Here is a 26,649-nt window from a genome sequence, read left to right as displayed (position 1 = left end):
GATCAGTTTCCCGCCAAAAAAGTTTGTCTGTGTTAAGCACAGTATGCTCAGAACCTTACCGAGTTCTCTGTGAAACAAAACAGGCAAATCACCCATGCAGTTAATATTGTCAGAGAAAGAAACAAAACTACAGAACGTCAAAGCGTCTACTTCCTGTCTTGTATCATGTGTACCATGAAAATGACCATGAGGAAAAGCAGATATGATGTGTTGATAATGTTCTTTTAAATGTGTAAGTAATTTGTATGAAGTAGTATTGACAGCTTCATTTAAATTACTTTCTGAAAGCAATCTCAATCTCAATTTTAAAGAACTTCCCCCTTTCATAATTACGTGATAACATGTGCATTTTATATCAAACGGTTACAAACGCTTTGCATAGACCAACTCGCCCGATCCAAGGCAACGTGTCCCTTTAACATTCTTGGCAAAAACATACCCGCCCAACTTTGTTGTTGACACTCATGTTGTTTATGAAATCTTGCAATTACGCAGCGCCACTATACAACACGGAAACACGAGGACACGGTGCCACACTTCAAAATTAAATTGCCGCGTGCTAATCCCGCCACGTGCTGTTGTTCTCTATGGTGTTGAGATCGTAGACCGGTTCCAGACAGTGTTAACAACAAACTCTCTTTTCCTTGTTTTGGCGGGAAACTGATACCTATACAACTCCCTTAGCAACAAGAGCCGCCTTACAACACGCGGCGAAGTCAACAGATTATCGGGATCAAAAGATGAAGGACTTTCCTGGTACGAGAGCTGTGACGTCATTCACTTATGAATCTGTGTCATCAACCGTGTAATTTAGGTTCTTCAGAATCATGTCTCCATGGCTTACTACTATAAACAAAATGTTTAGGTAAAAGTGTTCGGTGCCTTTCATCGGGAGAACACATTTTTACAGGACAGCTTTATTTACAACGCAAGTGTTTCCCTTCTGTAAAGGGAAAGTATTACCCTTCTTCTGTAAATACAGATACAACAAAACTAACATGTGAAAAATTAATTTTAAAAGGTGTTTGCGTTTTTGAGATATCGCAAAAAATCCGGGGCGAATAGAGCGAGTACTAACGTAGTTACTGAATCATAATTTATTGATTCGTGCAATTCATGATCACAGAAGTCAAACCAGTGTTTGTCTGGTATTAATTGGCTGTTGTGTGACAGCTTGGCGTTTGTATCCCCTTGCGGGGGCTTTGGCAGAGCTCCCTTGGCGGGAAAGATTATCTTAGCCCAAAATCATTCATTAAAATGCGATTGGACAAATCACTTACGTAACCAGTTGCTGTGTTGTCAACAACTATCACCACGTTTCTCGAGGTCGCATGTTTTTCATTAAAGACAAACGACTTGATTGGCGCGAAACATACGTTTGGTAACTTTAACCAACTGTTTGTTTCAGTCCTAGTATATAGTTTTAGATATCAGGCAATTAACCGGTTTTGAAACCTTTTTTTTCATTTGAAAAGGAGGTAGGGTTTTTGAGATATTGTCGACAATATTGAGTCCACACAAGGAAGACAAATCTGCAATTGTGATATATTGAGAAACGTTACTGTCAGTAACGATTCTCAATTTCAAATGTGTTTTGATTAAAGGTGATATCTTTTTCCAAAACCACAGAACTTCGAAATAAAAAAATTCTCAAAATACATTACACTATCCAAAGCTGACCAGTAATTACGTCGTTATTTCCCGAAAAACATCGATCACACCGAAAGTATAAACAAGTAACGGAGTAGTTCAATTTTTTTTTACCAGACCATTTGGCTGTGGTGCCCGCAATCTTGACGATTCAAGTAATATGAACATTTTGTGTACAATACATTGTGGCTGACCAAATAATTGTCCGACCCACTGCGTTTCACATTAATTTTTTAGTCAAACATAACTTGTCAATATCCGGCATAATAATGTCACTTGTGAATTTCAAAGACCAGTATTCGCATTAGCTGTATCCCAACATAATATTCATGAAAAAGCATAACAAATCTGTGAAAACTTCTACCCAATTGGCCATCGAAGTTGCAAGAGAATATTAAAAGAATAAACACCCTTGTTTAAAAAAAATGTGTGTGCTTTCAGATGCCTAATTAAAGGCTTCAGGCCTGAAATCTTTTAATATTTGAGTGAGAAATTACCTCTATCTAAAAATTAAAAAAACTACTTCAGAGGGAGCCGTTTCTCAAAATGTTTTATACTACCAACAGCTCCCTGTTGCTCGTTACCAATTAAGTTTTTATGCTAACAATAACAAATATTTTGAGGATTTATCAATAGTGCCAGTCCCTTTAATGGTGGTTATTAACACGCGTCCCAGTTGTCTATTCACCTGCACAGGTGAGTTAGAACCATCGGTTATTCAAGTGTATGAAGTACAGCGAATGGCGAATAAGGAACTCACTTGACTTGTCGAGTGTGACTTTAAATCGCTTAGAGTCAGACTATATATGCACCCGCGCCTGGAGCTTTCAGCTTTAATATAAATGCTGAATAATTTACGAAAAAATAATGAAAGATTTCCTTTACTATACTCTACAGAGAGGTTTTTTTTTTATTTGAAAGGGTAAGGCAAAGCCTTTCACAATATCTTTAAACCGACCTGTCATTTTATAAACAATTTATATTTTATAAAGAACAGCATTGAAAACAATGCTTCGGGGGAGACTGCACCGTCAACACCATCGTGTATAAACTTAATGAGATCAGCCGAACTGAGTTTGACGATTATTAAACCGGTTCATGTTCCGTGAAGGATGGCAAGCATTGCCAGGAAATAAAATCTAAAATCTAAATCTTCTTCTTTGTTTTAGCTCGTTTTCACTAATATAAAGTGAAAATGAACGATCGTATATGCATTGTTGCTCTTTAAAGGGTAAACGTACTTTTTCCTAACACAATGTCCACAGATATACATTAAACTTACACAGTTTGAAGATTGTGATAGTAGAAAGCTTCCCTTGAAATTATACTTACTGAGGTGCTGTAGTTTTTGAGAAATGAGTAAAAGTGATAATTTTCGTCTCAGTTTTAGCATGTAAAAACGTATTTTAATCCAGTTATGCTATGGTTTTGGTATAATATCATACTGGTATAGGGGATTTTACATGCTAAAAATAATGTTGGTCTCATGAGACCAACATTATTTTGTGACTTGTTTTACTCATTTCTCAAAAACTACACAACCTATAGTTAGTAATATTTGAAGGGAAGCTTTCCACTATCATTATAATCTTCAAACCCTGTAAGTTTAATGTAAATCTGTGGACATTTTGAAAAAGTACCCAAATCCGTTAAAAAGACCTAAAGAGCTTTTATATCTGCGAGTAATATCTGTCAGTTGGCATTAGTACCTCTCAGAAAATGTACGCTGTCGAGTAGCGTTTATGGTTTGTTTGTTTTGGGTTTTTGTTTGTTTGCTGTTTTTAGTTTCTCACCTGTGTACAAAGCTTACTGTGAGTTGTCTATACATTGGGGAATGAAAATAACGTCGGATGTCAATGTCGAGGCCGAGCGGTTGGGAGCACCGGATTAAAACTCTGATGTTTTGACCAGCAGAGTGTGGTGTCCAGTCCAGGTCTTGGCCAGATTGTATGTATCCTTGAGCAAGATACTTTGCCACAACTGTATGTCCTTCGGATGGGACATTAAGCCGTTGGTCCCGTGAGGTTACTTGTTCACACAATAAGCGTTTACAGGTTTCCTCGGGCTTGCGAGCTACAGTGATTATTAGTTCCCTTATGATACATCCTTGTTTTCATCACTAGAAATATATTAATAACAAAGTAACTTTAATCAGTTAGTCAACCCTACTGCTGGGTGATTTAACAAAGAAAGTTGAGTGTCAGGCATTTTGTAATCGTCGGGCATTTTGTAATCATTATTTTAATACTGTAAATTGACGCAGCGGTAACCCACGTAGTCTAACCGGAAATGACAAGCCATGACCCTGCGTTTGTGCCTTAATATTTTGCTTCAACATCGTCTTAGCTGATGCACTGTTGATCCCTTCCAAACCAATCGTCCGAAGCCTAAAATCTAATCATATTTTTGTTCATATTGATAAATCCAACGGATATTTACTCTGTGTGTTAACAGAAAGGACAGAAAATGAAATATTGATTCAATCGTATGACGTGATGACTGATGGGCTGTTTTCAGAATTTGCTATCATGTCATTTTGATTAAAAACATCAGTTAATATAAGCATAGAACAGTCGTCGTGTATTTATAGACCTGAAATAGACCGAATAGCCCAAACTAAAAGGATATCAGAGGAAGCTTTCTGATTGGCTACTTCCTGTTAAGTCGTTTGACTGAAAGGTTTTTTATCTCACTTTGGTTTGGAAAGGGTTTCAGAGGAAAGAAACAGTTTTTTATTCGGAGATTTTAGGCCTAGAAAATAGTGGTAGTTTTAAATCCCCAATCCAAAATTTGTTTAAAAAGTTTGTTTTATTAATTTAGTCTATAAACAACAACGTAACTTAAAGACAGTGTACACTATTGGTAATTGTCAAAGACCAGTCTTCTCACTTGGTGTATCTCAACATATGCATAAAATAACAAACCTGTTCAAATTTGAGCTCGATCGGTCGTCGGAGTTGCGAGAATAATTATGAAAGAAAAAAACACCCTTGTCACACGAAGTTATGTGCTTTCAGATGCTTGATTTCGAGACCTCAAGTTCTAAACTTTAGGTCTTGAAATCAAATTCGTTGAAAATTACTTCTTTCTCCAAAACTAGGTCACTTCAGAGGGAGCTGTTTCTCACAATGTTTTATACTACCAACCTCTCCCCATTACTCGTTACCAAGAAAGGTTTTATGCTAATAACTATTTTGAGAACTTACCCATAGTGTCCACTGCCTTTAAACATATTCCGGCGAGACACCTATTAGTGTTTGATAAGCGTTATAACAGTAAAGTGTGCCAGGGCATGTGATCTGTGGGAAGGCGTATTATGGGAAGATGGTGACGAAAATGGGTTTTACTCGAAGATCGTTTGGGGGGGGGGGTATAGATTCTCATTTTCAGTGAAATGATTTGCATCGATTTCTAGAAACTGGGATTGAAGATATTAACATTCATATAAAGGAGACCGGGAGACCGGTGCTTGACACTTACGTATTCAATATTGTCATTTCCTTAAAGCCATTATACACTTTCGGTAAACAGTATTGTCCAAGTCCCACACTTCGTGTATCATAACTTATATGTAAAATAACAAACCTGTGAAAATTAAGGCTCAATCGGTCATCGGAGTCGGGAGAAAATAACGGGAAAACACACTCTTGTTTCCGCGCGTTTCGCCGTGTCATGACATGGAATTGTGTTTAAAATAAATCAGTAATTCTCGCTATCGAGAATTGATAATTGTTTTAATGTTTTCTCAAAAAGTAAAGCATTTCATGGAATAACATTTCAAGAGAAGTCTTTCACCATTACCTTCTGTAAACCCTGTAAGTTATTTGTAAATCTGTGAACTTTTATTTTTTTTTTTCTGTTCCGAAAGTGTATATTGGCTTTAATTACTGCAAAATGTAGTGACCTGCATTCAGCTGAAAACCTTCAAATTAATGTGACCTTTTCTTCTTTGTTCCCTATAATAAAACAGAATTACGTTGATTACAAAAAAAACAGTCTATGACCCTAACTTTAAGTAGCCCATAACGCCCTATAAATTCCATTGCAAACGGATGACTTAGTTTTAAAGAGCCATTATTTAAAAGGCACTGGACACCAGTGGTATTTGTCAAAGACCAATTTTCTCACTTGGTGTATCCCAACAAAAATAATGAAAAATCTGTGAACATTTTATTAAATTGGTCTCATCGACGTTGCAAGAGAAAAATGAAAGATAAAACACCATTGGTTAACAATTTGAGCGCTTTCTTTCAAATGCCTGAAAGGGCTTCAGGCCTGAAGTTTTTTAATATTTGAGTGAGAAATTACCTCTTTCTATAAAAAGCAGCGTTGCATGCTTCAGAGGGAGCCGTTTATCACAATGTTTTAGACTGCAACATCTATCTCTCTATTGCACATTACCAAGTAAGGTTTTATGTTAACAATTATTTTGAGTAATTACCAATAGTGTCCAGTGCCTTTAAAAGCATTTTGAAAGTAAACCCTAGACAAAATGAATCATCAAGATCAAGTTCTGCTGCACAAGTACCTGATGGTTCGTTTGAGAGTCTCGGAAACTCGTGTTTAGGATGACCTAATCGTATACATCGCACGTCTGCATGCATACACCTTGCCCCATTTATTCCCTCTCTCGGGAAAAAAAGCCCAATCAATCAATCAACACTGCCACTTACAAAACATCCTCTGTTTCGCCACCACAAAAAAATAGCATCGATTTAGAAAGGAGAGATTTAATTCTGTCAGAAAATTCTTCTAATAATGCCATTTTGGTAGGGATTCTTTTTTGTATTTTATATGATGCGTGTGGTTTTGGCAGGCGTGGGTTTGGGCAGTGTAGTGTATCATTCAATCAATATGATGTACTCTTGTCTGTATCCTGCCCTTGCGCGAGCGTGGTATGGTTATTGCATTACAATAGTAACTTGCCTTATAACAAGTCTCATGGCTGCTAACGAAGCGAAACTAGCTTAATGTCATGTATCTCAACATCTATTGAGACAAATGTATAAAGCATGTTCGTCTTGCCAAAAATAAGAGTTTGAAGTTTCATTGAAATGCCGCCGTTTAACGGTTTATATTAATGAAAGATTATGGAAGGGCATTTATTCTGTCGTTTGATTTACTTGTTCTTTCCTCCCTATGTATTGTTAATGTGTCTTTAGATCGGAATAGCTTTCATATAGGTTTGAGGCAAACTGGAACAACTTTTCAAAACAAAGATATCTTTAAGCTAATAATAATAATAAATAATAAGCAACGCTTATAAAGCGCCTTACATCCATGACTGGACCCCAAGGCGCTGTACACAATAAAAATAGCTGCAAACAAGAACAAAAATAACCAAAATAGCATAAAAGATTTCTAAAAATATAAACCACAAAATGGACCAGCCAATAGTTAAAATCACAAACCGCGAAATTTAAAAAGTTATAGAAAAGCACTACTATAAAAAGATTAGTTAAACTTACAATACTTTAAAAAAGTGTCCATAGGAAATACACTTACAATTATACCATATCAGGGGTCGATCCCGCAAAGAGTCAGGACCAGTCCCTTTAAGACTAGTCCCAAGAGATATTAAAATGTATGGCCAGTCTTAAAATTAAGACGAGTAACTTGTCCTAACTTGAAAAAAGACTAGCCCTAACTCTCTAAGAAATCCACCTCAGGAGAAACAATGTACTTAGTCATGTAAAACAACACACCAAAAAGCTACCTGTTTGTAGAGTACTATGACTGTCTCAGCTGTCCATTTGTCTATCCTTCTTTACTTTGTTTGTCCAAACAGGGAAAAGTACTTAAAGACAGTGGACACTATATGTAATTGTCAAAGACCAGTCTTCTCACTTGGTGTATCTAAACATATGCATAAAATAACAAACCTGTGAAAATTTGAGCTCAGTTTGTCGTCGAAGTTGTGAGATATGAATGAAATAAAAAAACACCCTTGTCACACGAAGTTGTGTGCTTTCAGATGCTTGATTTCGAGACCTCAAGTTCTAAACTTGAGGTCTCGAAATCAAATTCGAGGAAAGTTACTTCTTTCTCGAAAACTACTCCACTTCAGAGTGAGCCGTTTCTCTATACTACCAACATCTCCCCATTACTTGTTACCAAGTAAAGTTTCATAATAATTCTACCAATACTACCAATAGTGTCCACTGCCTTTAAAGCCATTGGACCCTTTCGGTACAGAAAAAAAAAAGTTCACAGATTTACAAATAACTTACAGGGTTTACAAAAGGTAGTGGTGAAATACTTCTCTTGAAATATTACTTTACTTTTTGAGAAAGCAGTAAAACAATATAAATTCTCGTTAACGAGAATTACGGATTTATTTTAAACACATGTCATGACACGGCGAAACGCGCGGATACAAGGGTGGGTTTTCCCGTTATTTTCTCCCGACTCCGATGACCGATTAAGCCAAAATTTTCACAGGTTTGTTATTTGATATAGAAGTTGTGATACACGAAGTGTGGGCATTGGACAATACTGTTTACCGAAAGGGTCCAATGGCTCTAAGTCGTTCGTCTTTATTGAAAAACATGTGACCTCAAGAAACGTGGTGATAGTTGTTGACAACACAGCAACTCATGCGTAAGTGATTTGTCCATCCAAGTGAGGTTTTATGCTGATAATTATCACATTTTGTCCTACATGCTGACCTCTGTTGTTAATGTACAGTGTACACCAAGTCTATCGGTAGTGTTGTTCCTCTATTTTAAATTTGGCATGCTGCTCTGCCAGTGTAGATGTTTCGTGTATACATAATATACCGGCACCTTACAGGTGTTCTTATCCTTTTTCAAATGGCAAATCGAAATGAGAGTATTTTTGTGAGTTTGCCTGCAAATCAGATTTAATAATATATTTCTGTATTGATTTACATTTTGGGAAAAGAAAGTTGTTGCACTAAAACGACTTCATGTGTTTTCCAGTCACTGTTATAGTATATATATATAACCATGCTGTTATTTTTCCGCTTCTTTCTGGATCCTTCCCTTAATCCCTTTCCCCTCTCTTTTTCTATAAATGGATATGTAATTGTTTGTACTTGTTTTATGCCTCTGAAGAAGGTCCGATTGGATCGAAAGCTAAGGCCATCTACCCTATTTATTAAATATAACCATGTTCAATATACTCGAACGAGGTGTGCCATAAATGAAGACTCGATATAATGTACGCCAACGGGGCTTTATCTTTAGTCCAATCAGAAGATTGCAATCACCGCAAAATATGCTTAACTTGACCAAAGTGTAGTCCCCGTTTGCAGTCAAAGAAGCCGGTATAAATATTTGAACAGTGGGTAACGAGTGTGCGGCACCTAAATGTAGCCTTGGGGCTACATTTAGGTCCGGGCTACATCTTGGTACATGTTTGGGGCTACATTTAGGTCCGGGCTACATTTAGGTACATGATTGGGGCCACATTAAGGTCCGGGCTACATCTAGGTATATGTTTGGGGCTACATTTAGGTCAGGCTACATTTAGGGCTCGGGCTACATTTAGGTGCCGCACATACGAGTATAGACTAATTGGGTTTAGTTGGGTAATTGTTGCCTATATACAGATGCCTATACAGATGCCTATACAGATGCCTATACAGATGCCTATACAGATGCAGATGCCGATTGACGTGGTGTACATATAATTCGAGCTGAAAATATTTACACTGTTTGGGAAGCAAAACACGTATATTATTTAAAGTTGAACTGTGGCATGGTTTGAGTAGGCAAACCCCCTTAGTGTACCCCCTCTGTAAACCCCCAAATGCAACCCGACACAATGCTGAACCTATGGGCAATATATCATCAACGCGTTGTTGAGATACGATCTCTGCCCGCGTACGCCATCAGAATATCTTCGGTGTTACTAAATACTGTACTGAATACTGTGTTTTAGAGTTTGCAAGCCTTTCAATTCGCCGCATCATTCGTGTGAGTTTAAGTTAACACGGAACATTTAGAGATAGCATTAGTTAGATCCCGATCGTCAGTGTCCTTTTTAAAGGCACTGGACACTTTGAGAATTACTCAAAATAATTGTTATCATAAAAACTTACATGGTACGAGCTATGGAGAGCTGTTGATAGTATAAAACATTGTGAGAAATAGCTCCCTCTAAAGTAACGCAGTTTTTGAGAAAGAGGTAATCATATTTCTCACTTAAACATTAAGATACTTCTGGCCTGATGCCTTTTGTTTGGCATCAAAACGCACACAAAGTAAAGTAACAAGGGTGTTTATTCCTTCATAGTTCTCTTGCAACTTCGATGACCAAGTTGAGTCCAAATTTACACAGGTTTTTTATTTTATGCCTATGCTGGGATACACCAAGTGGGAATACTGGTCTTTGACAATTACCAAAGGTGTCCAATGCCTTTAAAGCTATAATGCCCCACGCTATGGGAAGCCATTTGTCGACAAGTCTGGGGTAAAATTGATGGAATTGAAACTGTCCCGTGAAGTATGATGCTCTATGAGTGCCATGTCACATTGTTTAAAGTTGCATTCTGTCGTTATTTTGATCGGTTGTATTGTGTCTGCATACAGTTATTTGTTAATGCTAATTGAACTACCCAGCGATGGATAAATAAGTTGTATCCATATATCTATCCATCTATTTGTCTGTGAATAATTATCAAAATATTATTCAGATAAGTATTCATAAAAGCAATAGCACTTATGGTCAGTGTGTCGCACAACTAATATTAAGTGAAATTGCGTTATGGTGCGCACAAATTATTTCACTAATCATTGATTTTGTTGTGCACTAATTGTTTTGTGGAAAAAGGGGTCACATTGACAACTCATTCAATTGAGCCATCAGCTTACCCACAGTATTCAATGAGTTTTTGATAAAGTTAGTACCTCTAATGCAATACGATACAATACAAAACAATACAATGCAATGCGATACAATGCAATACAATAAATATAGAGCTCTGAAAAGATTCACGCATAGTTTCTGCAATTAGCCTTTTAAGTTAAGGCGGACACTATAAGTTCACCGTTTGGTTTGGTTGTAGACAGACAAATTGGCACAAACCTAATAGTGTCATAGTGTTGTGTCCACCATATAACTTATAATGGCTGATTCTGTTCCTCTTTCTTAAAGGCAGTGGACACTATATACTGGTAATTACTCAAAATAATTATTAGCATACAACCTTGTAACGAGTAATTGGGAGCTGTTATGATGGTATAAAACATTATGGGACACGGCTCCCTCTGAAGAAGCGTAGTATCAGAAAGAAGTATTTTTCAACAAATTTGATTCCGAGACCAAGCATCTGAAATCAAGCATCTGACAGCACACAACTTCGTGTGACAATGTTTTTTTTCTATCATTATTATCTCGCAACTCCGACGACCGATTGATCTAAAATTTTCACAGGTTTGTTATTGTATGCATATGTTGAGGTATACCAACTGTGAAGACTAGTCTTTGACAATTACCAATAGTGTCCATAGTCTTTAAAAAGAACACCTGGCAAATCTTCCAGACTTTTTATTTCAGACATGAGTGCATTGAGAATCAGATTAACGATTCTCTCTATAAAAGTGTCTACTTCTGAAGCCATGTGCCGATGTGCTCGACATTCAATTTAATTTGTACAATTTGGATTCATTCAATTGATAACGAGACGTAGGATATCGTGGTTTGCCACTGCACATTAAAATACAATTAATTATCCATGACTCAAACTAACGTCTGTTCTATTAAAGGCAGTGGACACTATTGGTAATTACTCAAAATTATTATTAGCATAAAACCTTTCCTGGTGACGAGTAATGGGGAGAGGTTGATGGTATAAAACATTGTGAGAAACGGCTCCCTCTGAAGTGCCATAGTTTTTGAGAAAGAAGTAATTTTCCACGAATTTGATTTCGAGACCCCAGATTTAAAACTTGAGGTCTCGACATCAACCATCTAAACGCACACAACTTTGTGTGACAAGGGTGTTTTTTTTTCTTTCATTATTATCTCGCAAGTTCGAGGACCGATTTAGCTCAAATTTTTACAGGTTTGTTATTTTATGCATATGTTGAGATACACCAACTGTGAAGGCTAGTCTTTGACAATTACCAATAGTGTCCACTGCCTTTAAAAGAATGGTAATTCGTGTTTTAATTTTTCAGTAGACTAATATGATGTAGGGGCCTACCTGCCTGAGAAACTGATCATTTAAATAATTAAAGTCATAATTTGAAACGGATTTCAACTTTCCCCGATTATGGGTAGCAACTATACTACCCGCAGCTGCACATCCATGCAGCACCAAATAAATAATGTGATTCTAAGGAAAAATCTGAGGGAGTATACCACACTGTGCCTCATAGCTCAGTTGTTAGAGCATCTGCCCGGAGTGTCTTGGGGTCTTGGGTTCAAATCGAAATGAGGACCATTCGATTTGTCTCTTCTTACATGTTTGGTTATTTTATTTCTATGGTGATTTGCACCATAACCAAATAAAAGAACGGTATTTCATGTACACGCAGTATTAGTAGTATTAAGGTGTACTTGCCTGAGATGAAAACTATTTGGAATACAAATTAAAGTGATAATTTGAAACGGATTTCCATCTTCCGAATTATGAGTAAATGTGTTGAAAAGCTTTCGGATCTCCTTCTGACATTGTATATGTTTCTAACAATTAGAACTAATCCCAAACGATGTCTTTAAACATAGTGTGATAACAAGACAGGATGCTTAGAATAACAAGATGTCATTTGAGACATTCCGACCTGGCCAGTTGTATGTATACTCAGAGAGAGTCTGCTAAAAGAAGCAGTCACTCATCATAAAGAAGGGAAATGAATATACTTCTAGCTTAGTCCAAACGCCTCACTGCGAGTCACCTTCACACTTACATTTCAGTTTTGAATTTAATTTAGCTATATGACTGAAAGTACAGCACTACAAACTAATAATAATGATTTATTTCATTTTCAATATGGGAGTGCTTTTGAAGAGAAGTTCAAATGAACCGCATGTGCACCGCTGTGTGCAAAAGGGGACATTAAAGGCAACTCTTCGAAACGTCGAGACCAAACTGGCTCTTTTTAGAGCCAAAACCACAGAGTTGTGTTTATTATGGATGTTACTTTTTAACAGTTCCATTATTCTTTTTCCAAGCTTTTTTTCCAAGTTTGGTTCTATCAAACTTATTTAAAGATTACAACTGTTCTCATCTGTGATACATTATGCAATTTGTAAGTGTTTTGTATCAAATTGCGTCACATCACCTTATAAACCATGATTACACTGTGCTTTAAAGGAATAGTCTCATGCTTCAAAAATGAAGCTCCAAATACCTTAGAAAAAAATACTGAGCGCTTTGATACGCCTCTTAGATAGATAGATAGATGTACACACCTGAGCTAAACAAACAAAAATATATTTTACAAGAACTCTGCAACACAAACAAGACCAAAAGAGCTTTATAAAAAGGAATACAATAATAAATTAATTAATATTGTACAAATCGACCCTGGTAACAAAATACAACAAGGCATGAGTCATACAAGGATACGCATAATTATGGGGTCCAGATGGGAATAAAAACTTAGGGTTGTTATAAACGATATATAAGAACCTAGTATTGCTTTTGTCCTACACATCAAGGCAGGTGATACTGGTATCTCCTTCATCAATGCGTTTGTGCTTTATGGCGCAGTGTACGTGTGGATAAATCGTCACCAGATGGTAAAGCTTTCCCTGACTTTTGGTGACATTTCCTCCTTCTGGTTTTCTCGTCGAAAACATTTCTAAAGTGGAAATGTTTCCCGAGGGTGTGAAACATCAATGGTTCATGTGATTCCATTTCCATCCTCGGGTAAGAAATTAAAAACAACCTTTACCATCAACGGGTAAAAAAAAAAGTTAATACAAAAAAAGTCACGTTTTCGAGAATCCGCAGAATAGACATTTTGCCATGACGTCATCACGCCTCCATCTTAGAGGTAAAACAATATGAAACGATGGAAAATGTAGGTGTATTGTATATACCCGCGGCGCACAGGATAGGCCAATGGGCATCCTTCATTTGACTTCTAGCCGTGAGGGCGCCCTACTCAAATGACGTCATGTGCGGGATACTGCAGACACATTGGGGATACTTTAGACGGAGGTATTTCTCAGTGACAATTGGCGCTAATAAAATTTTTAAAGAGCACTTGCAAATTGCTAGTTCTTGATTAATGTGTTTCTATTGTGAGCCCATCTCTGGCATGGTGATTTAAACACTACGAGCGACTACCCTTTAAAGGAATTGAGTATTTTTTGTACTATTGGTAGTAGAAAACTTTCCTTAGAATACTTCTTGTGAGGTGCTGTAGTTTTTGAGAAATGGGTAAAACAATGTCACCAAAATAAAGTTCGTCTCATGAGAGAAACATACTTTGTTTAGCATGATTGTGCAACGTGTTTACGCGACTCTCCTGAAAACATTGCTCATGTTTTGTTTATTATGTGATTTTCACTTTGTTTTTCCTTACAAATTTGACGACTAATGAAGCTGAAACTTCTACATGTATATTAAATAACATACATCTTCATTCACATTCATGTCATGGTCAAAAACTTGATCTACAAACCCTTTAATACAACCTGCCAACCCATGTTGAAATGCCGCGTGTTCGTCTCAATCTCCTACGCGCATAAGTCATTACTTTGTTGGCAGACTAGAACGATCCGACGTCATTGCCTAGTAATATCATCTGTAGTATATATCCCTGAAAAGCTATTGCTAAAATCTCAAAGAGACGTTACCGAGCATTATTCATGTTTTAATAGTTTAAAATGAGACTATCGGACGTGTATCTTTTATCCATTCAGCCGGTCGTTGAACCGAGTGCAACGGTTATCAATAAGTTGTTACCGATTTTTTTTTACACTAATTGTCCGGCAATGATCTAGGTGGCTCGCGTAGTGTAAGGCATCATTTGAAGGCACGGGACACCTTTGGTTATTGTCCAGAAGACCAGTCTTCTCACTTGGTGTATCACAACAAAGGCATAAAATAGTAAACCTGTCAAGATTTGGACTCAATTAGTCATCAAAGTTGCAAGAGCAAAATGAAAGAAAAAACACCATTGCAATGGTGTTTTTTCTTTCATTTTTCTCTTGCATGTTGCACAAAATTGTGTGTTTTCGATCAGGGCTTCAAGTCTGAAGTCTTTCAATATTTGAGTGCGATATGCCTACTTCTCAAAATTTACGTCACTTTAAAGGGGAGCCATTTCTAACAATGTGTTATTCTATCAGCAGCTCTCCCTTGTTAGGGTTTTATGCTTACAATTCTTTTAGTATTTATCAATAGTGTCCAGTGCCTTTAAAGGAACACGTTGCCTTGGATCGGACGACTTGGTCTATAAAAAAGCGTTTGCAACCGTTTGTTATAAACTGCATTATGGTTGGAAAGATGTTTAAAAAGTAGAATACAACGATCCACACAAGTTTGCCTCGAAATTGCGTGGTTTTCCTTTTACTTTGCAAACTAACACGGTCGGCTATTTATGGGAGTCAGAAATTTTACTCCCATAAATGGCCGACCGTGTTAGTCGACGAGGTAAAAGGAAAACAGTGCAATTTCGAGGCATGTTTGTGTGGATCATTGTATTCTACTTTTACAGCATCTGTCTACCCATATGCATTTTATAACAGACGCTTTTCAAAGACCAACTCGACCGATCTAAGGCAACGTGTTCCTTTAAGGCCATACATAGGCGAGGAAAACTGAATAAACTCCTGTCGGATATCGGCTGTTCCGATTACTAAACGTGGACTGCGCCATTGATGAGAGTCTGATTTCCGCCTCCTACATATAGGTCGCTTGTATAACCCCTACGTTGCCCTGGAGCAACCGAAATTGTCCCAGACTACTCATGCTCCTCCACACTAAAAAACTGCTGCAAAGTATTATTTTTTTTATAGACATGTGAATTTTGATATTTCGCCAACAGCTGTATAGGAGCATTGACATGGGACCCTGGCTTGTTAGCATAAAAACATGGTGGAGAGGTCCCAGAGCGCCATACCAATCAATCTAAGCCCGGGTTAATGCCCAAGTCACGTGTACATCATAAACACCATGGCTGATTTATAGCAGTTGGTTAAGTCTGTGTTTATTAGTTGGGACTGGATTGTTATACAATGGGAAGCAGTTTTTGAGAGAAAATGGTCCTTTCCTCTGTGACCAGAGTTAGCTATTTATTGTGCGTTTTCATTCTTGGGTAGCATATATGCTTTAAGAAGACACGATGGTTACTGATGGGGAATTTAGTGTGTCTTCTGTGACCATTACTCTGTTAGCAATATTGTAACAAAAGTTTTATTTAGAAAGGTTGTTATTGTTTCCCCAGCAGGGGTAAATTGATATAAAATACACGCATTATAAATTAATTAAATAAACCTCAATAACAATTAATACTATATCAACACTATTTGAATAATAGTGTCTTTGGTAACAATGAAATAAGTATGCATAAACTATATCAAGGCTATTATAAGTAACACCCGATAACGATTAAAGGAACACGTTGCCTTGGATCGGTCGAGTTGGTCTTTGAAAAGCGTTTGTAACCGTTTTTTATAAAATGCATATGGGTAGAAAGATGTTGTACAAGTAGAATACAATGATCCACACAAACATGCCTCGAAATTGCGTGGTTTTCCTTTTACCTTGTCGACTAACACGTCGGTCATTTATGGGGGTCAAAATTTTGGCTCCCATAAATGGCCTACCATGTTAGTTCGCACAGTAGAAGGAAAACCACGCAATTTCGAGGCAAACTTGTGTGGATCATTGTATTCTACTTTTAAAACATCTTTCCAACCATATGCATTTTATAAAAAACGGTTACAAACGCTTTTGTTTTGACCAACTCGTCCGATCCAAGGCAACGTGTTCCTTTAATTCGCACTATTTGAAGTATATTGTCTTAATAGTGAAGCCCCCAACCATAGCGTGTCCTGATATCTTTAATGCGTCAATCCCCATCGATCCGGTACAGGCCTAGTACGTGATTATAGGTTTAGATTGGTTGGGTCACGGTGTGTTCCAGTCTCATGCTCATAAACATCTGTTCCCACTTTGCAAATAATAATCCCCTCCCGCTAATAAATCTTAGTTCTCATCAATTCTGACCTAAAGAAATAGTCCATGCCATCTCTTGGGTGTTCAAATTGCTTTGCATTGGAGAACAGCTCATTTCCTTTCCGACTTTGATCGTTTTTTCTGAACATTTTTTTTTCCTTCAAGAAATGAACGCTTTACATGACCACAGATTAAAACAGCTTTAGCGATGCGAATCTTTGGACGGGTACGTAGTTATTGCAGATTTTTGTCCAGTCCAAATCACTGTAACCAAACCGAGGTTGGAGGGAAAAACAGTCAGGTTCTATTTTATAACTTGATAATTAGCATTAGTTTCTGTTACATGTACATGGACCATGGCCAGGATGGTTGAATCATGATTGGCTACTGTGGTTCCGCACATACTTCTTAAAGGCAGTGGACACTATTGGTAAGTGCCAAAGACTAGCCTTCACAGTTGGTGTATCTCAACATATGCATAAAATAACAAACCTGTGAAAAATTGAGCTCAATCGGTCGTCGAAGTTGCGAGATATAATAATGAAAAAGAAAAAAACACCCTTGTCGCACCATGGTCACACGAACTTGTGTGCTTTCAGATGCTGGATTTCGAGACCTCAAATTCTAAATCTGAGGTCTCAAAATCAAACTCGTGGAAAATAACTTCTTTCTCGAAAACTATGTCACTTCAGAGGGAGCTGTTTCTCACAATGTGTTATACTATCAACCTCTCCCCATTACTCGTTACCAAGTAAGGTTTTATGCTGATAATTATTTTGAGTAATTATCAATGTAAGTGTCCACTGCCTTTAAAGGGTATATGTACTTTTTCCTAACAAAAAACACAATGTCCACAAATTTACATTAAACTTACACAGTTTGAAGATTATGATAGTAGAAAGCTTCCCTTGAAATGTTACTTACTGAGGTGCTGTAATTTTTGAAAAATGAGTCAAAGTGATAATTTTCGTCTCAGTTTTAGCATGTAAAAACGTATTAACCAGTTATGCTATGGTTTTGGTATAATATTATAGCTGGTTAAGGGGATTTTACATGCTAAAATAATTATGGTCTCATGAGACCAAAATTATTTTGTGACTTGTTTTACTCATTTCTCAAAAACTACACAACCTTAGTTAGTAATATTCGAAGGGAAGCTTTCCACTATCATTATCTTCAAACCCTGTAATGTAAATCTGTGGACATTTTGAAAAAGTACCCGAATCCTTTAAGAGTTGAATGGTTTCGGTAGTTACAACTCAAAGGCAGTGGACACTATTGGTAAATACTAATGAACAATTGTAAGCATTCAAACTTACTTGGTAACAAGCAATGGAGAGCTGTTGGTAGTATAAAATAGTGTGAGAAACGGCACCCTCACAAGTAACGTAGTTTCAAAGAAAGAGGTAATGATTCTCTCAGTAAAATACTTAATGGGCTGAAGCCATTTTTCGGCATCTTAAAGCACACTTGTGCACGATGGTGTATTTCTATAATTATTCTCTTGCAACTTTTATTTAGTCCAAACTTTCTATGTTGGGATACACCAAGTTAGAATACTGGTCTTTGACAATATTCCCAAACGTGTTCAGTGCATTTAAAGCCAGTGGACACTATTGGTAATTGTCAAAGACCAGTCTTCTTACTTGCTGTATCTCAACATATGCATAAAATAACAAACCTGTGAAAATTTGAGCTTGATTGGTCGTCGGAGTTGCGAGATAACTATGAAAGAAAAAATTACCCTTGTCACACGAAGTTGTGTGCTTTCAGATGCTTGATTTCGAGACCTCAAATTCTAATTCGTGGAAAATTACTTATTTCTCGAAAACTACTCCACTTCAGAGGGAGCTGTTTCTCACAATGTTTTGTACCACCAACCTCTCCCCATTACTCGTTACCAAGTAAGGTTTTATGCTAATAATTATTTTGAGTAATTACCAATAGTGTCCACTGCCTTTAAGGCGCAATAAACATGAGATCATACCAATATGCTCTGAGGGGTCGACTTTGCTTGAGAACGAGCGCTGTGGCTACAAGTGATTTGTTCTATTAATATGCTCAGTGCTGTGCCATAATGGTACCTTTAGAGTAAAGGCAGTGATGTGCGAAAATTTTCATAAAGCTTACAATATTGCTTATTATGTTTGTGCTAAGCAGAAATTGACAGAGTACCAGTCATAAAATGAACATGTAAATTGGTAGTTTAGCTGGTATTTAAGCAGCTCTATGTCAATGGGCCATGGTCTTAACAAAATAAAATATATGGTAATGAATCAAGTATTTGTCATTTTTGATTTGGGGCCTTGAAGGAAAATATCGCCACCCTTGCTTTATAACTCCCTGTGTTTATCTGTTCCGCTAACTCAGATTTGAGAAATTGAAAGCTCTCGTGCGATGCTTGATTAAAAAATAACAATAATACCTTGCTCTGTCAACATGACATTTCTGAAGAATTTACTCCTTCATTAATATTTTGTATACAGCTCATGTTTTGACCCTTTTACGTCTTTGTGGAGTACCCTGACTACGCAGTATAATTAGTACAATGCTGGGAATAGAATTCTCCAGGCTATCTTTCTCTTCAGCCTCGTGGTGTAGAGCATAGTGGGTTTGAATGCGGAGTTATTGTGACTTTGTGGATATTTTTGTATTTGTCCAAGAGACGATACTTTACCGGCATGTTACAGTTCGCTTTTGAATACCATTTATTATTACCACACGGTCAAACAGTGTATGATACTGATTTAATTATAAGACAATTTCATTTTCTGTATTTAATTTCCGGATAACAACTAAACAATCTTCCCCAATGAAAATATTGATAATAAAACCGCCCATGACACAGCCGATGTAGTCGCACAATTTCTGAGAAATTTCCCCATAGGTCCAATTTCTTTAATTAAAAAAAAGCGAGGAAATCCAGATTCGTCCGCGAGCTTTCACGAGGGACTGACCGTGAAGTTGATGTATATAACGCCTGAGATCGCTCCTACCGAACGGCGCGGATAATGCTGAAATGTAGGGGAACTCACAGACCGTTTGTTGGGGTTTATTACTGCGGCCTTGTTCTTGAGTAGAAAACGCAGAGCGTCGAGAGGGGGATTTATAAAGATTGAAGGTCGTGAATGACTGGATCTGGCATGAGGAGTAATGTGATACCATTGAATGCGAATAAGTAACAACCATCTGCTAAATAACACTTCACTTGGTTTATTAATTCAAGGTGGATTTAGAGCAACTTAGGAAAAAAGCAATTAGGGGATGAATCAAGGACGCATTAAAAGCAATATATTTGTGTAAAATGTAATACTTGATTTAGCGCACACACGCTGATTAAAAAAAATGACATAGAAGGCGCCTACATCCATCCACAAATTCGCCCAGTGAGAACAAGGATTGATTTCACAAACCACCAAGACTCATCTACATAAGGATTTGAAGTTGTCAAGATTGCCATTAGTGATTTGTATTGTGACGCTACATATTTAAGATCAAACAAACACTTGAATGTTGTAACTCACATTGTGTGTGTTTGCCTATCAAAATACGTTACATATTCGCAGATAGTTAATAACTTTCAACAACAAAAAATAAATTGGGTGATAAACAAGTACCAAATCATTCTCTTGAAGACGATGAGCCTAGTGATCGAAACGTTGGGGCGTTAGCCACCGGTTCTTTTGAGGACCAACACTACTAGAGATATTCACAATATGGTGTTCAAGCTCCATCACAAACAGTAGTCCAGCATTCTCGTGAAGACGAGCAGAGAATTCTGTTCGAAACGTCGAGGCCATAAACACAACGGCTCTTTTCAGAGCCAACACTCCCACAAGAGATATTTACACATGATTGTACTCGCAAGTTTACTATACTACTTATTATATTTTATTCCTAAACATTCTTAGTTAATGTTCGTATCAATTGATAAAACTTACCAGATTTGCCTACTCCTGGTTTCCCGAGCACAGTGAATTTGACATCCTGCTGGAAAATAAGCGGCGATCGTCGAATTCCAGTCGCCATGGTCGAACAGGGACAAGGAATACAAAAGAAACTTTAAACAGGATGTCAACAACGGGGACACCTCTTTACATGCTCTTGTTTCGGCAAACAAGACACAAATCCAGGCAAGGAAACACCCTCTGGGGTTGACTTTGTACGGTCTTAGCTCTGTGCAAATAGGTTGCTTCGTGTACAGCTGGACGGACGAAGCACGATGGTGTACAGCACGTTAAATCTGTAATGCCCTCCTTGTTATGGGCAAAGCCTACTACAGTAACTGTTTATAAATGTAGACCAACGCTGACTTCAGACAGGATTTTTATAAACCACCCGGTGTCTAACGTCTTCAAGAAAACCGCACGAACAGGTTTAAAAGTAGCGTCCACTCAAGCCACCCGTGCGTAAGGTAAATTCACTTCCTCATCGCATCGTAAAAAGCTGTTGAGCGACTCTTCAAACCCACGCCGACATTCAAACAATTCCCGCCTTTCCTAAACACAACCGTGCATTAGTTTGGGCGCTGCATGGACGAGCGTTTCTCTTTTATTACATGACTACTGCTCACAAACCTCTCTCACAGCTCTCTGACTGAAGCACAATCGAAGCAACATGAGAAAGTATCAATATCCCTCACGGGCTATTGGAGACTAGCGGTCAGAGGTTAAGAGTAGTCTCATCACCATGGTTCAAACGATCCGAAATGAGACTAATTTACAGTAAAGGTGGACTGCTCACGGTATTTACAGAGCTGGTTTTGTGCTATAATTTAACACGGTGAATGTAGATTCTTCAGCCGTGCTGTATACATGTACTATTTAAATAGTAAGGGCTGAGCAAGCCGGGGACCCCCAGGTGTATGGTGCGCATACGGGCTAATGTGTTGATATAAAGTCACTAGCTTCCAACCCTGCGACTGTTCCATGTCTGTGCAAATTTGAACTGGCTGGCCGATTCCGTTCGAACATGATTAGTCAGTGCCCAACGGGTGTGGTATAGTGTTGCATCGCTTAGCATAGAACGAAGAGACAAACTTTTGAAAGTAGAGGATGATGGGACACTCTATAAAAGCCGCACCATCAAAGATATTAATGCTGTTTTTGTTGTTTTGGTGGTGGGGGGGGGGGGGCTGTGCGGTCTGTTTTTGAGGGGAGGTGTAGAACATGTAAACATTAATTTGAAATAACAATTCTGCGTTTTTGATGGTGACGAAAAATGGCACTTGGTACCAATAAAGCTCGGGAACGTGCATTAACCTCCTGACAACGTAAACTGTTACTTTGCTGATTATGTTCAACTGGTGATGTAATGTGTACAACTTTGCTGACTTGTGTCTTCGAGTAGAATTCAAACTAGAAATTTGATAATGCCCTTTTCCCCGAGCTAACGATGCAGCAATTATGGACTACTAAAATTACGCGAAGCGATGATTATTATTATTACTGGCCGAAGTCACGGAGGGATACAACTCAATTATCATTATTGAGATGGAAGTCTTATTACGTGTCTATATCCGCCCGAACGAAATTATATTCATCTAGATATTTTAAGTGGAAGTTCGCTGAAAGTGCTCTCTCACTGTTTGTTATTAGTCATTCTGAATGATAATTATCACATAATCATTCCTTCGTGGATGAGTTATAATTGATGGTCTATTTTGTGTACAGCATTGGCTTGCTGCCGTTTAATTTGGCTGGAGAAGTGAGACATTACGCCACAGCGCTGTAGGGCTTTGGCTATGCATTTCGTGCATGACGTCATAGCGGTGTGTTAAGGCATTTTATGTATGACGTCAAGGCGCCGTAAGGGCTACGGCTTCCAGGCATTTTATGTATGACGTCAAGGCGCCGTAAGGGCTACGGCTTCCAGGCATTTTATGTATGACGTCAAGGCGCCGTTAGGGTCTACGGCTTCCAGGCATTTCGTGCAGAGCGCCACAGCTCCGTAGACTTGGTCTAAAAGCCAAGCATTTTGTGCATGACGTCACATCGCTGTAAAAGCTAAAGGCTGGACAACAAGTCAGGCATTATGTGCATGACGTCACAGCCCTGAACTGAGAACGGTTTATGCACAAGTAATTCTGATGGTTGGAGTCCGTTCCCAAATACTGCAGCCGGAGATACAGCTGGTACCCCGCTGTCATCTCTTTCTTGTAAATATACAGTAACAGTTGTTTTTGTTTGTTTTTGTTTTCTTAGCAAGTATAAAATTGCCGAAACTTTCACAGGTTACTGTTTTGCCAACACACTCATCAGTATCATGTTGAAAAACACGAAACGATGACCCACCTTTTAAAGTGAACCGTGGGGTGAATTTCCCAAGCCAGACGCCAAGTGTGGTAATACGAAATAAGAACTGATAATTTAGCATGGCAACATAAAAAGCGGGCTGTAAATTAAAGCTTTCGTAGCTTCGAATATGAATGTCGAAAAATTGTTCACGTCGTCCAAGAGCTCAGCACAGATTTGAGTGGATTTAACACGCATCAGTCAGATAACCACTCAACAGAGTGGGCGTTTACTGTTGCTATCAAGGCTGGAGCCAACTAGAGCGAACATCTCGAATTACTTACACTCTGCCCGGAATAATGCTCCAAATTTGCAGGAAAAAAGGGGTACATTATTAAAATTGCAATCAACTTCCCCAAACCTATTCTTCTTTAATATTAAAAGCGTAGTGGATCGAAAGGGTGCAACAGAGATATTGGTTTTGACATGTCGGCTTACAGGAGATGTGTGCGCCTCTTTTTTCGTGTGCACAGCAATTTTACAGCAATTTTGGCGAAGTTGTTAGATTGTAATTTTGATTGTAATTATGATCTGGAAAAAAACATATTTTGATAAGAATGTCTTAAAGGCAGTGGAAAATATCATTGGTAATTACTCAAAACTATTGTCAGCAGAAACACCTACTATAGGTAACGAGTAATGGGGAGAAGTTGTTAGTATAAAACATTGTGAGAAACGGCTCCCTCTGAAGTTACGTAGTTTTCAAGAAAGAAGTCATTTTCCCTGCACTTTGTTTCGAGACCTCAGATTCAGAATTTGAGGTCTCGGAATCAAGCATCTAAAAGCACACAACTTCGTGTGACAAGGGTGATTTTTCTTTCATGATTATCTCGCAACGTCGACGACCGATTGAGCTCAAATTTTCACAGGTTTGTTCTTTTGTGCAAATGTTGAGATACACCAGGTGAGAAGACTGGACTTTGACAAACCAATAGCGCCCAGTGTCTTTAAAGGCTGCTTGTAAACACAATGAAGCTCTAGATTTGACATAAACGAGTAGTTTGTGCATGGTTGATACATATTTATCAAATATGTTTTCGTGTGAACAATTATTTTTTTAATAATTACCAAAAGGGTTCAATACCTTAACATCAACCTTGTCAAGCTATACCATATTCAAAATAAAAACGAATGAAATACAGTGAGTAATTGCTTTTCGCTTGAAATCCGCAAACATAAACGTCCGAAAGAAAAAAAGAAAAGAAAGAAACAGACGCTCCACTCGACATTTCATTCCGCCAAAAGGTCTGAGTTCACTGGCATCGGACTTAAAAGATCTGGACACCATTGGTAATACTAATATTGTCAAGACCAGTATTCTCACTTGGTGTATTCCAACATGAAAAACGGGAAATCACCCTTGTTGCACAAGTTCGTCCCTTTCAGGTGCATGACGTCTTTTAATACTTGAGTTGTCAAAAACGACGTTTCTTCAGATCAGAGGGCGCCGTTTATCACAGCGTTTTTTTTTTTTTTACTATCAACAGCTCTCCATTGCTTGTAATACCAAGTAAGGTTTTTACGCAAAAAAATTATTCGAGTAAATACTAATAGTTCCAGTAAGTGCCTTCCCATGCCAGCCCAGGGCCATCGGTGAACATTTTCTTCCCCATAAATACAACCGCTATTTATTCCCATCCATATTTTTTGCAACACCCGACAAAAAGTCCCGTCTTTATCTACCCAGTCATGCAATGCGCGGTGTTTTATTTATAGTAACCTCCCAGCAAGGCACACTGAGACACCCATCAGGCTCATAATTTAGACCGATTTGTTCTCATTAAAGCAAACTGGGCCCTTGGGCAACATAAAATATTCAAGTCAATCGAACGAGACAGGGGCCAAACATTATCCAGGGTGGTTGTAACGAAAGGGCAGTAAACATACATGCCTGTTTCGGCTGACTAGAAGGAGAATGGTGTTGCAAAAGAAATGCATTCCTTGCCAGAAGAACGCCATTATGTTTTCACCCGCAGTCTTGCTCGTTCAGCATTGCTAATAGGTGTACATTTTAATGTTGTTGTTTAAAAATTCAGATCTGAATAAATGATTGCTTTAAATATTTAAAGGTATGTTAAATTGGGTTTGAAATTAAATAGCCCGTTCACACGAATCATCTATAAAACATTTGCATTGCGTAAGGTATAGAGTGACGAGTGCACATAGGTGAATAGACTGGGCCCCTGCCAGGAGGATAAAGAAAGGTATAGGCCCTACTTGGTTCTCAGAACCAGTGGTTTCTTTAGATACAATCATTTCGTTGGATAAACGTGCAGTGACGTAAGCTTTCTATCTGTATTTTGATTGGTCCGATATGACGTTTTGCAGCTGCACTTGCGGTCGTCTGCATTATGAATGTAGGTGAAAGGTGAAGATGGACTGGGGATTGACCTACAATAGAGAGGCCACTCTCTGGCGTTATTCACGAGCATCGAAATGTGACGTCAGATGTTCAGGCTAATACTAGGTGAAGAACAAAATCAGTATTTGACCGTTGGTGGCGTACTTCCTCGACCGGCTCGTGGGCATTTTCGAATCGGCGTTTTTGCCGGCGCTTCATTTACGTCTATCATTTTGTTCAGCCGTGTTAATACACGCAAATTATTGATTGACGCACGAGTGTACCAACAGAGCCCGAAGTGGTTGAACTTTAATACAGGCTACCGGTTCCTCCCACGCTCTCGAAAAAACTTGACGTGGCATACGATATACCACTGGGCGGTCATGTGGTGTTCATGGAGTGGGTCCCGCCAAAAACCAAAGCCCACATTTCTTTATTATGAAAACAACATGGTGGACGATTGTACATAGTTGCGAGATTTGTCCAGTGTAATCTCTATGGAAGTAATGGTGAAATATGTGGAAGAGGGTGTTCCATTGAGCCGATAAGTCGATTTCCCGTTGTTGTCACTCACTCATAGCTATCTGACGTCACGATTCGAGGATCGTGAATTACGCCAGAGATTTGTTGTTCCACCCACGTCCATGATCTTCTTTGACCTTGCATCATTTCACATGACCTTCTTGGTTTTGGAGATTCGCAGCAAAATCCGATGAACATGTGTATCCAGAACCGGGGACCAGTCTAACTCACTCGTGGAGGAAGAAGCTCATTACCCGATACGCATTTTTTTCTGTGCATCTAAGAAAAAAACATCAGGAAAATTGTCGAGGATGCCATTGATGTACAGAAAAAATTGCATCCCTTACGGATGGTATTATATCGATCTTTGGTTACCAGGGCTGATCTTCATAAACGATGACACAGATATGATATTAGGGCCCTAGGTTGTGCGTTAACGGCTGTTGTATGTACGCTAAATTTGTCGTACCGTCATGGGTTGCTTGTAAACATATAGGTTTTGTTTTATTGTATTTTTGTTGCGTGTTTTATTTTCGTGTTTGTTGGAGAATTTGTCAATTGAAAGTGTTTGTGTGTTTGTTTGTTGGTGCGTTTGGATTATTGGTGTATTTGCTTGTTTGCTGCTGGTTTTTTTTTTTCTTCCTGTGACGCAATTACTTTGGTTTGCTTCCAGCCATAATAGCAGAGCAACAAAATCGAGTCGGGAACCAGTCGACTCTTCTGCATATAATGAGAATAGT

The 26,649-nt window shown here is 38.2% G+C and overlaps 1 protein-coding gene across 1 annotated transcript in view; it reads right to left on the bottom strand.

Annotated features, from left to right (window-relative positions):
* The window catches only part of LOC139939930 (ras-related and estrogen-regulated growth inhibitor-like), a 42,656-nt gene extending 21,408 nt beyond the window's left edge, over nucleotides 1-21,248 (bottom strand). The window contains exon 1 of the mRNA XM_071936093.1: nucleotides 20,695-21,248. Coding sequence (XP_071792194.1) covers nucleotides 20,695-20,782 — 88 coding nt within the window. The 5' untranslated portion in view covers nucleotides 20,783-21,248. The remainder of the gene's footprint in view (nucleotides 1-20,694) is intronic.
* Between the last annotated feature and the right edge of the window lie 5,401 nt (nucleotides 21,249-26,649).

The sequence above is a fragment of the Asterias amurensis genome, chromosome 7 (assembly GCF_032118995.1).
Source record: "Asterias amurensis chromosome 7, ASM3211899v1".
Classification (NCBI taxonomy): Eukaryota; Metazoa; Echinodermata; class Asteroidea; order Forcipulatida; family Asteriidae; genus Asterias; species Asterias amurensis.
Note: the sequence above shows the minus strand (reverse complement) of the source record. Positions and strands in the feature narration are given on the sequence as shown.